Genomic DNA, 12,953 nt, shown 5'->3' with positions numbered 1-12,953 from the left:
TTGTATAAAACACTGTGAGAAACGGCTCTCTCGAATTTGCTTTCCACGAATTTGATTTCAAGACCTCAGAATTAGATTTTGAGGTTTGAAATCAAGCATCTGAAAGCACACATCTTCGTGTGGCAATGGTGTTTTTTCTTCCATAAATATTACAGTATCTCACAACTTTGACGACCAATTGAGTTCAAATTTTCACAGGTTTGTTATTTTGTGCATCTGTTGAGATACACCAAGTGAAAAGACTGGTCTTTGACAATTACCAAAGGTGTCCATTCATCAACCATGTAAGATTCACGTTTTTGCATTCTCAGATTTCTGTTTTTCTTTAATGACTTTTCATATTAAATTGCTCTGTATTTTACTACTTTACTTTTTGATGATGGCCTGTGGGGACAGCAGTTGTAAATACTAATATATAAGTCTAGTACTGTCTGAATACAAACTGCAAATAAATACCCCAAAATCAATATTAATAAAACATGTTGCTTGAAATTTCTGTTCACGCTTGTTAACATGCTTCTTTACGGATGATGTGACCTATGTTAACATTCAAACCGCCCTCTGTTGACAAAATACTGTATACATCATGTTGCGCCGGGCAAAAAGACGCGTAGTCATGGTAAGATTGCATACACTCTCTAGCTGGCTGCCAAAACACAAAGGTTTTGCCCGGCGGTAGGCGCTAATCATGTTAGGGTTTTCGAGTGTTGTCAGAGGTCATATCGTCTATAGGACATAAAATAACTGTTTACATTCCAGTCAACTAGTAAGCAAAGTTGGTCCTGCTAATGTTGCAGGTATTATTATAAATAAAGGACATATAATGAGGACATTATTTATAAGGACATATTCATGAGCATGAGCATGATACACCATCTACACGATGACCGTCCACACATTGGCCTTTACAAACCAAGTACCAGCAGCTCTAAAGAAATCTGTGGACATTTATCAACTTGCTGTAGAGTGCAGGGTTTACGATTAACGTATTCAGTGAGAGCCAACAGATAGAGCCAGATAGCTTTTCGTTTGCCCGGCCAGTCAGCTTAATTGCATTTGTCAATAAATAATTTTAAAAACAGGAATGCTTTTTCAGCACTGACGTATGCAATCTGACAACTTGGGAAGATATTTTACCTATCCTTAGGTGTTTTGCTGCTGAGATTGCTCAAGTGTAACTGCATTTTTGTCTGAGACTTTTATTTTCAACTTATGGTTAACCGGGGTATCACAGTGCAGATCAACGTTAAAAAAACTATTTTCCATGGAATATATTTGGAATCATGTGTGTGTTGTTATTTCAGAGTTCTCCATATTTTATATAAAATATGAACTTGTGAAAAGGCTGGTGGACTAGGCAAACGGCAAGCTAACAAATCCTGGTGGCCAGTTACTTTTTTAAAAAGTACAGAATATTCTTTTCTAACCATGTGTTTCACACAAAATATTCCACCACTGTATTTGATTCATGTGCATCAAAGTATCAAATGTTTTTCTCTAGCGTTTGGTTAACTCAATTTAGTAAATTTGGTTCTGTGCCAATGTTGCCTATTTGAAAGCAACACTTTTCATAAAAATGAAAATAAATTTAATAAATCAACAAAATGAAAGTTCATCCAAAGGCCTTTTGAGGCAGTTCAAAGAATAGAAGTAATACTGAATTTTATTTTACATGCTACTCATTTGCAAGAACAAACGCATTGACAGAAGGCCCATTATTGGAATAATAGTAATAATAAACAAACTAAACTAAAACCCACACTTTCTTTAGTGACTGGATCGGACGAGTAGGTTTATAAAAAGTGTTTGAAACCTGTTCGTTATGAAATGCATATGGTTAGAAAGATAAAAGTAGAACATAATGATCCACACAAGTATCACTCAAAATTGCACAGTTTTCCTTTTATGTCGTGAACTAACACGGTCGGCCATTTATGGGCGTCAAAAATTTGACGCCCATAAATGGCCAACCGTGTTAGTTGACGAGGTAAAAAGAAAACCAAGCAATTTCGAGGCATGGTTGTGTGGATCATTGTTTTCTACTTTTACAACACCTTTCTACCCAATGCATTTTATAACAAACCGCTACAAACGCTTTTCAAAGACCAACTCGACCGATCCAAGGCAACGTGTTCCTATAAGCCCTGTTAATACATATTTCTGCGAATCAGACTGCGAGACATATTCAACATCACAGACTCCTGCACACAATTAATAATACTAATAATACTAATAATAATAATAGACATTTATATTGCGCGATGACCTATATAAATATACTCTACTGCGCATTACAAGGAATACAAAAAATGCAGAGAAAATGAAAAAAACAATTAGGGTACACAAACAGAGAAAGAATGAATTAAATGGTTGAAGTAAACAAATGGGTTTTTAACTTCTATTTAAATACCAATTCACAAAAGCTTGCGAATCGTTTCAGCAAAAAGTGAGATGCGACGTCATAATCGCTTCACATTTGAATGAAGCCTTCAGCTAAAATCCCTCCAAATATATATTACGTAGACCCTGCATTTTATACAACAGGAAAAATATAAATATAATAAAATTATAGAAATAGAATATTCTGGACACTGTGTTCTGATGAACAACAAATTCTCCCAAGGACTATTAGTCTATTATTGACTGATAATACAATTGAATTCTTCATGCTTGGTTTAATCTATTCACAATGACGTTGTACTATAGACAATGCTACCAGCAGTGATTAATACTATTAATGATTGACACCTGTTTGTTTTATGGTTCACATGTATTCAGAACTGAAATTGTTTTAGTACTAAATATACCTGTGTCAAGCATTCAGGGAAAAAATGGGACTTTTAATTAACCTTGCTGCAAATGTAATATTGCTGAGTTGGTCATGAAAATCATTCTATAAAAAACTGTTATAAATGCTGTATTTTAAAAGTAATAGAGCAATTACTTTGAAAAATACTGCATGAATTTGTTTTTAAAACTGAATTCAAGGCAGAGTACATGGTTTTTGGAAGACTAAAATTAATTTCTATTCTCTAGATTTCAACAAGCACTATTTAGAGTTCTAACTGAAAATGGTGGGCATTTATTTTAAAGTGAAGACAATATAAAAGGAATTGCGTGAGGGATAATGCACAGATGCACCGATTGCAGCAGTCAAAATAGGCTATTCATTAATACCTCAGACAGTTTCGCTATTCCTATTGGTGGAGATCGCGTCACGTGGGTGTGTATAAACCTTTGTTTATGACCGGTAAAAAGTGTTAATTCATGGGCGTGACACGCGACCTTGCACCTGTTCTTATAAGACAGTTTTTCTCATTCCTATCGGTCGAGAGCAACGGCTGAAACAGTTGTACCACATCACGCGATACGCGCAGCGCACAGCATTCCCTTATAAGGAGTTGTTTACCCGAGGGCGACGGAGGGCTTTACCATTTCAAAAGTGATGATGTTTTTGACCGAAAAGGTATTTATGAATGGGAATCAAAGTGTGTTGAATCGGTTTTCAACTAGTGGTTTAAACCCGCCGAGGCCTGGTTCTTAATAATTTACCTCGACTTCGTCTCGGTAAATTATCAAGAACCAGGCCTCGTTGGGATTAAACCACTAGTTGAAAAACCTCTTCACTACACATTGATTCCCTTAGTTCAGTGATTTATGGGTCTTCTTAGCTTTTACACTATTCATACAGAAATATTTCATACAGAAATATTTCTCAGAATATGAAAGAAAAAACATCCTATTTCACAGATTATTTGTGTGCTTGCAGATGCCTAATAAAAGGCTTCAGGCCTGATGTATTTTACTATTTGAGTGAGAAATTACCTCCATCTCAAAAACTATGTTACTTCAGCAGGAGCTGTTTCTCACAATGTTTTATACTACCAACAGCTCTCCATTGCTTGTCACCAAGTAAGTTGTTATGCTAACAATTATTTTGAGTAATTACCAAAATAGTGTCCAGTGCCTTTAAAGACAGTGGACACTGTTTGTAAACCAGTGTTCTCACTTGGTGTATCTAAACATATGCATAAAATAAAAAACCTGTGAAAAATTGAGCTCAATTGGCCGTCAAAGTTAGGAGATATGAATGAAATAAAAAAAACACCCTTGTCACACGAAGTTGTGTGCTTTCAGATGATTGATTTTGAGACCTCAAGTTTTAAACTTGATGTCTCAAAATCAAATTCGTGGAAAATTACTTCTTTCTCGAAAACTACGTCATTTCAGAGGGAGCCGTTTCTCACAATCTTTTATACTATAAACCTCTCCACATTACTTGTCACCAAGAAAGGTTTCATGCTGATAATTATTTTGAATAATTACCAATAGTGTCCACTGACTTTAAGGGGAGTGAAACTCCAAGCATAATTGAAATACAACTTGATCACCTCCAGTCTAGTGAATGGTTTTGGTGTTCCTAAGTAAATAAAGGCATGTTCAATATTGACAATCAGGATAAGCTTCATTGTACCAGACAGGTTTCTATTTATCTTGCAATAATAACTTGTCTGATAAAAAACACCCTGAAATGATTAATGGGTAAGCGGTTTCTAAATGACATGGATTTACTGTTCAAACACTGTGTGATTTGTTTTTAAATGACTAAATTAAACAAAACATTCCTAATTACATGTAATAACTGCAATCTTTGAGGGCAGTTCTATTTAAAGGCCCCGCAATTTTGCATTACACTATACATGAACATGCATTGCTAAAACTAATTTAATGTGCACTTGTCACTAAGTTTTAAACTACAAAATTTTTCTATATTGGATTTGAGGCATAGCTTGGTGAGGTATCAATATTTGGTTTGCGGTAACACCATTGTGTATTACTTGCTGGGTAGATTATGCTTTTTGAGAACTTGCCTAACTTTACTTTTTACTACAGCAGAGTTGATTGTTAAGAATTCAGTAAAAATCTCAGTTCTGAAAATAACTGACCTACTTTTAACCATGTTTTAACTACTACTTGGGTTGAGAGTAGGAAATCAACAGGGATCGAGGGGACTTTTCGTTACAAACTTCACTACCGTTTTTAATTGAGCTCAACGTTTAGACTAGCTTGAAATAGTGGCATTGTTGGCTTGTGCGTAAAGCGTTCACCTCTCACCAAGGTGACCCGGTTCGATTCCCAGCCGAGGCCATATGTGAGTTGAGTTGTGCGTTGGTTCTCGCAACTACCGCATAAAAAAAACTATGTTAATTCTGAGGATTCTTTCAACTCCAAATGAAAATGAACTCTCCCTGCTATATGTAAAGAAACCTTTGAAGCATTATCATGCATGTAGTTTGTTCATTCAGAGAGTAATTATCATTGTCAGCGGACAGTAAACACAATACAGTGTAATGTAACACCTGTTACATGTTATAATGATCCTAGTGTATCATCATAAATGCATTGTAATCAAGGCTAACACATGTGACATACATATACCATGACCTAATCAATCCAATACAACCATGGACAGTAGCAACATGCCATTCTTAGAAATGAAACATGTTTTTTGCTATGCAGTTGAGTAGGCAGAAGGCCTGGAATTTCACCTTTGAAAGGGCAAGGCCAGTTTCATTTTGCAAGGGACACTTCCATTAAAAACTGAGAGAAACTTTTAAAGGGGCACCAATGCCAAGACCAGGGGCAAGGGAGATTGGCCTGCATGTAATTCTAGGCCTGGGGCAATCTCCCTTATCAGTGGTCCAGTGGCTAAAGTAAAACACCTCAGGACCAGTCAAAATTTCCTCCAAGAGGTACAATGTATGGCTGGCTAGTGTATTGTTAAAAAAGCATCCCTACAGTATGGAATATCATAAGTGCTGGTGGACTTGTGAAATAAAGCTAATAGACCCTTCCCATGAAATATGTAAATTGCACGTAGCGCGAGCACACTAACGTTTTGGTTGGCAAAATGAGGGAACCTCGCGCTGTTTTGTTCACGGCTAATGGGTGCGTGACGCAGACGCGATTGCACGTCTGCTTAGTGCACAACTCTATGGCGTTTGCCAACCAACAGGGTCTGTACGCATGTGTGAATGTAATTAGCATATTTCATGGGAAGGGTCCATTATAACACACCTCTTGCTTGTTCTGTATTCTGGTTGGCTGAAGCACGGTCACGTGGGATGAACTACAGTCTAGTGATCGCGCGCGCGTGTTTTGCAGGAACTAGTACCCGAGCGGGCACTAGTCTTTGAAAATAGTGCCCGGTTACAGCGCCCTCTCTTGACTTGAACCGTGAACGGTACAAAACTTCCTTTCTTTAACCCTATGTATAGAGCCTAATCAATGGCCTTCCGGACTGTGCAAGTTTTAGTATGGTGGCCCTGAAGGGACATCGCATAACGCAAACGTGTGCGCACACGTATGCAATGTCGTGAAACAAATCGCGAAAATATGCGCACACGTATACAATATCGTGAAACAGTTCGCAAATATGTGCGCACACGTATGCAATGTCGTGAAACAATTCGCGAATATGTGCGCACACGTATGCAATGTCGTGAAACAATTCGCGAATATGTGCGCACACGTATGCAATGTCGTGAAACAATTCGCGAATATGTGCGCACACGTATGCAATGTCGTGAAACAAATGGCGAATATGTGCCCACACGAATGCGATTTGTTTTGCAATGTCGTGAATTTTATTGCATACCATGTTGCATACCATTAGGATGATGTCATAGTTGTGGATAATTTGTTACCGATCTAGGGAGTACTGTGGCGCTACAGCAGGCTCCCTCTGTAAAGCATGTGTATACCCAGGAACTTGGCACCAGGCCAAGGAAGACCACCCGCCTCGCTTGCCTCACAACAAAGACTACTGCTGCAATGACTACCGCTTATCTCACTGTTGGAAAGAAACCCCCGAGATCATTAGATATTTTATTCAAAGGTATGCAACATGGTATGCAATAAAATTCACGACATCGCAAATAATATTCGCAGACGTGTGCGCACATATTCGCGAATTGCTTCACGACATTGCATACGTGTGCGCACATATTTGCGAATTGTTCCACGACATTGCATACGTGTGCGCACATATTCGCGAATTGTTTCACGACATTGCATTCCTGTGCGCACATATTTGCGAATTGTTTCACGACATTGCATACGTATGCGCACACGTTTGCGATATGCGATGTCCCTTCAGGGCCACCATATTTTAGCCCTGCTTGTTCTCTATAATAGTGTGGGGGACTCTAGCAATCCATGGATCCTTAGCTCTGGCCAGGAAACAACAGTGGTTTCATAGACACACAATTATATACTTACAATGTACCATCATCAACACACTTGTCAAAAATCTCAATTCATCAAATTAAACCGACAGTTTTACTTTAAAACTTGATTTGGATGATGGATTCATAGACAGGTAAAACCAATAATACAAAGCAATACAGGGGCCAGCCAGCCACACAAACTTCAATAACAGAGTCAACAGTTATTGTCAAGTACTTGTTTATTGTTTGTTCGGGAACCAGGTCTGATGGATTCAGGAAAATTCTACTGTAAAACAACTCAGGAGTCAGGATGGGAAATAGTAAAGCTGCTTGACCCGTGTGTAGTGTAATGCACGAAAAAAGAACTCAAGTGCAGATATCGAAAAGGGAAGGGGTTCGCCCTGGTGTTCCTGGTTTGATTGGCTGCATATTGCACCACAGTACCTTGTAAACAATTAGATTGTACACGTAGGTCTCATAATCAAACATAGTCCTACATACCTTGCAGGAAAAATACTGAATGTTGAAAGGTCTTGAGCGTCAATTAGTTGGCGGGTATGAGCGCTATATAAAAAGCCACTATTATTAATATTATATTATTTAAACATAGTTTTGTCTGTTTTGGGGTAGTTTTTTGGGGGGGGAGTAAAGTCTGTCCAATCAGGCAATGTGAATATATCCGGTTTATAATTTAGCTTTTCATGTAATATACACAGACCTTCGTTTATAGAAATAGAAGGAGCTCTTTTAATCGCGCTCCTGAGAATACTCAGGAGCTCAACTGCCTTGTGTAAGGACACAAGTGTCATGACTGAATCTGACCAGGCCAGGATTCAAAACAAATTCTGTAAATTACAGAACTGAGTCCATCGCCCTAGACCGCTTTGAAAAAGAGTACTTAACTAAAGGCAGTGGACATTGGTAATTGCTCAAAATATTTGTTAGCATAAAAACTTACTTGGTAACCAGTAATGGAGCGCTGTTCATAGTATAAAACATTGTGAGAAACGGCTCCCTCTGAAGTGACGTAGTTATTGAGAAAGAAATAATTTTCCACGAATTTGATTTTGAGACCTCAGAATTCTGAAAGCACACAACTGTGACAAAGGTGTTTTTTCTTTCATTATTAGGCCTGTCTCGCAACTTTGACGACCAATTGAGCTCAAACTTTCACAGGTTTGTTATTTTATGCATATACTGGGTAACACCAAGCAAGTGAGAAGACTGGTCTGTAACACCAAGCAAGTGAGAAGACTGGTCTTTGACAATAACCAATAGTGTCCAGTGTCTTTAAACACATACTTGTAATATGACACAATTTATGAAAGAAAAGATACAAAACAATGCACCCACTGAAAATGGTTTTGATCTTAAAGATAAACCTTCAGGAACTGTTAACTGTTACATGTAAATAAATAAACACTCCTGGAGTATAGCAGAGAGGATCAAGGTTTAAATATCCCAACGTCAATATTCAACAAAACAGGCTTTAGAAAACCCCACTCCGACCAACAGCTGTTGTTATTAAATGAGGCCTACTAGCATCATAGGCAAAAACTGCACAGGCAAGTCTGCAAGTGGGCCATGCTCTATGGAGTTGTTTTATTGATTGAATAAGGATTGAATACAGTTTACTAAATGCCTCCACATCTTACAAGAAGCTTGTTGGAATTAAGATAGTACAAAATCAATAACTTGATCAATATTGAGTATTTTGGGGGACTGGCTTACACCCAGGCACTATTGACATACAACATGCACACTGTCAAAGTTTTTAAAAAAACATACCGTAGATGTGTCGATTTTCCTTCACGAACAGGTTATTGATACAATTGCAATTAAAAAGAACACTCCACTTGGAGTTACTTTTGTTTCACTTTCGGAAAACAAATGGTAACATTTTAACGGGATAAGTCTTCTCTCTAGCAACTCACATTTTATCTGACGCTGACCTTGTAGCACGGTAATAACTTTCTTGCTTTGAAACTAAAACTAAATAAGTTATTGGTAGTGTAATTTTATTATCTTGCTAGTTTTCAATAGGCCTAAGACCATTGAAACCAACTTCTGGAAATGTCGTAAACATTTGGAACGCCAAGTTTCAGCGAATAATGAAGACAAAATACCTTTTTGTTGCAGCAATTAAAATGAAAATAACATTTATTTTTAAAGGTTGTAGGCCTATTCACTCATTTGACTTCATTTTAAAGGTATTTTTGTCAGACTCAAAAGTCAACATTTTATCATACTTTTTGTGTTGCATAGTGGACCAAGATATTTTTAACAAATTTAATAATACAAGACAGTCGGACTATTCTGTTCATGAGTTTACTGTCACAACACTAAAATAACTGGCCTCATTCATATAGTCAAGTGTAAAATTTAAAGGCAGTGGACACCATTGGTAATTACTCAAAATAAATATTAGCATAAAACCTAATTTGGTAACGAGTAATGGGGAGCTGTTGATAGTATAAAACATTGTGAGAAATGGCTCCCTCTGAAGTAACATAGTTTTTTGAGAAAGAAGTAATTTTCTACGAATTTGATTTCGAGACCTCAGATTTAGAATTTGAGGTCTAAAAATCAAGCATCTGAAAGCACACAACTTCGTGTGATAAGTTTTTTTCTTCTTTCATTATTATCTCGCAACGTCGGCGACCGATTGAGCTGAAATTTTCACAGGTTTGTTATTTTATGTATATTTTGAGATACACCCAACTGAGAAGACTGGTCTTTGACAATTACCAATAGTGTCCAGTGTCTTTAAGCCCTACTATTGAGCACCTTATTTGTCACTACTGGCAAACAACCTATTTCATCTATGATGAAACAGGTTGTGCAGTCGTCAGTATTTTAATTGCATTGAAATGTCAGGCACGGTGTCTGTATTCAGGAATTAAAACAATGTAAACACTATGACGACATCAATGCAGACTGAACGGTTCAATGAATTCATTGCCCAACCCTATGCATATTAAAATACCTGCATATTATTCCAAAATTTTAACCAACCTGCAAACTGAAGTACGTACAGTACATAACACATTTGGATTAATGTTATTCGATACATGTATGTTTGTACTGTTCATGACACTTGTCATTGGGCATGTTGGGGACTTGAACATGAGTAATGTGCTACACACAATTATATTTACAACTATATTTTCAATTTATTCAATTGTTTTATAAAACAATTTTGATTTTGTATACGTAACATGTATTGTATCAAAATATTGTCACAGCAAGGAAGTTGATCTGGCATTACTGACAAATTACTTGAAAATGTTTTCATTTGCTTGTTTAGAGACAAGCATTTTCATTTTTTTGCACCTTTCTATTGTAAACACCTGATTCGAATAAACTCACATTTTAGGAAAAGTACACAGTTTCACACTCTTATAATATTGTTGAATTGTTGAAATAAATGCTCCCACCCTTAATTTTCAATGAATTTTTGAGGTAAATTCTCCCATCCAGAGTTTCCAATTATAACCGACACTGGACACTGAAAGCGTAATCAACAAAAGGAATAATTTCCCACAAGTCATGAGCTCAACAAGTGTTTTCAACTTCCTTGACAGTCACTGAAAGAGATTTTTAACAGTGATTTTAAAGACACATATGTAGCCTACAGAGGTTTACATTGGTTATTACATGTAGCCTACGAAGGTTTACATTGGTTATTACATGTAGCCTATGGAGGTTTATATTTGGTTATTACATAAATATAACGGTTAGCCTAGTGTATCCATACACCTCACATTGAACCATAAGTAAAAGGAGAGCGTCCCAAATGTTATAAATTTATCAATTTTTGGTATTTGACTTTCCTGGACTAAATAATGATCTTCCAACCACAATACCATTCCACCATTAAACCAAGTTTGTAATAATTCTACTGCATTCTACTCTACTATTCTACTATTTAGATTAGTTACACAATAAACTGACAGAATTGACAGTTAAATAATTCAGTCAACAATGGGCATGACATCTGTGTTGTTGTTTTTTAATCGAGAATGGAGGTACACTTATGGAATCGAGATGCCCAGGACATAGACACGAAAACTATTCCAGAAAAAAATGCACAAAACACAGCTGAAACGAAATGCAAACCAGTGACAATGTTCAGGTTTGACAATAACAGTGTCACACAACGACAACGAACTTGTAGTACGACGAGTTTGCAGACAACGACGTCCCCGTATTCTTCATACCAGGCCACGGCGACGAAAGTTGCTTCAACAACTTCCTGAGATAAAAAAACGAAAGAAGTTTCGTACAAACATTCTCAAACTTACCCCGAAATGACACCTTAGCAATTCGCTCTGCTCTGGTCCGGAAACCATGTGCACTCTTCAGTCGAAAGTGAAGAGACATGTTGAAGGTTTTCAGCCTAAGAACTGGCCGTCAAAATGGGATAATTCAGTCGGCCATTCCTATTTTTCGTTTGACGAAAATGTGTTGTTTAGTAGTTGACGTGTTTTGTGTGATTGAAGGACGTATGGGAATTTGTATGCAACAGTTTGTTGGTTGTGCACGAGTGACGTACGCAGCATATGGACGACTACTGCATACAGAATGCAGACGATAGTTTTGTATGCAAGTTCACTGAAGCGTGTAATGTCAGATCTAAATAAAAGTGGGGTGCAGCAATGCAATGTCCCAGTAGCTATTATAATGTTTTTTGTTGAAGTAATTTACTGATATTTAATGTTTGTGTATTAATAATAATAATAATAATAATAACCGTATTTATAACGCACCTTTTGCCAAAGGATACAAAGCGCCAGGTATTATTACTGCAAGGGGTGGGGCGAATTATGAGATATAAGACCTAATCCTTAAGCACCATGTAATGGTTTACAAGGTGCTATGGCGCAATATGCTGCCAATCCAGCCAGGAACACCGGGGCAAACCCCTTCTCTTTTCGATAAGTGCACTGGGTTCTTTTACATGCGTTTACACAACACATGGGACCAACGGCTTTACGTCCCATCCGAAGGACGAGGCAATGGTTATGTGTCTCACGGCTGGGGATTCGAACCCACACTGATGATCGGAAACACCAGAGTTTGAATTCGGTGCTCTTACCTGGGCCCAATTTCATAAAGCTGTTTAGCAGAAAGTACTGCTTGACAAATGTCTTTGCTGCGAGCAATTTGAGTTGGGTAGAAGCTATACACAAAGTAACGTTTTTCTGCTATAAGCAATACTTTTTATACTTAGCAAGTTTTTGTGCTTACAGTCTTTTTAAAATTGGGCCTTGGTTGGATATTTTCATATTCGGTTTTTCAATGTCAAAGATAACTTTTTGTTAAAAAAGGAACAAAAATAGTTCCAATTCACCAAGAAGAAAGAAGTCTTTATGACTAAAGTCTAGAACCCCTTTAAAAACATTTATCAGTGTCAGCACTAATATTTTTAAAGCTTCTATTTTTACATTCGTGTTGTTTTTAGTATCGGGAACTTTGAAAGAACAACGCCTAGGTTATAAAAGTTGGATAATTATTTCATCAAATCGAAGATTAATTAAATAGTTATCAAAAATAACAGTGTATGGTTTTTCACAAACGTGTTTTTCTGATGTTTTATTAGAAATCTAGTTTTACTTCGTTGTTGCTTTGTTTTTTGGTTTGTTTTCAAACTTTAAAAATTACAATTCATGACGAGAGCTCTAATGCAACAATGAGGGCGCTCTTCAGAGTTACAGTGGTGAC

The 12,953-nt window shown here is 37.1% G+C and overlaps 1 protein-coding gene across 8 annotated transcripts in view; it reads right to left on the bottom strand.

Moving 5' to 3' along the window:
* The window catches only part of LOC139952532 (otoferlin-like), a 129,525-nt gene extending 117,750 nt beyond the window's left edge, over positions 1-11,775 (bottom strand). For all 8 annotated transcript variants that reach the window (XM_071951693.1, XM_071951695.1, XM_071951691.1 and 5 more), the window contains exon 1: positions 11,534-11,775. In XM_071951693.1, the coding sequence (XP_071807794.1) occupies positions 11,534-11,612 (79 nt within the window). In that variant the 5' untranslated portion in view covers positions 11,613-11,775. The remainder of the gene's footprint in view (positions 1-11,533) is intronic.
* Positions 11,776-12,953: the final 1,178 nt, after the last annotated feature.

This window comes from Asterias amurensis, chromosome 20 (genome assembly GCF_032118995.1).
Source record: "Asterias amurensis chromosome 20, ASM3211899v1".
Taxonomy (NCBI): Eukaryota; Metazoa; Echinodermata; class Asteroidea; order Forcipulatida; family Asteriidae; genus Asterias; species Asterias amurensis.
This window is presented reverse-complemented; position numbering and strand designations above follow the sequence as displayed.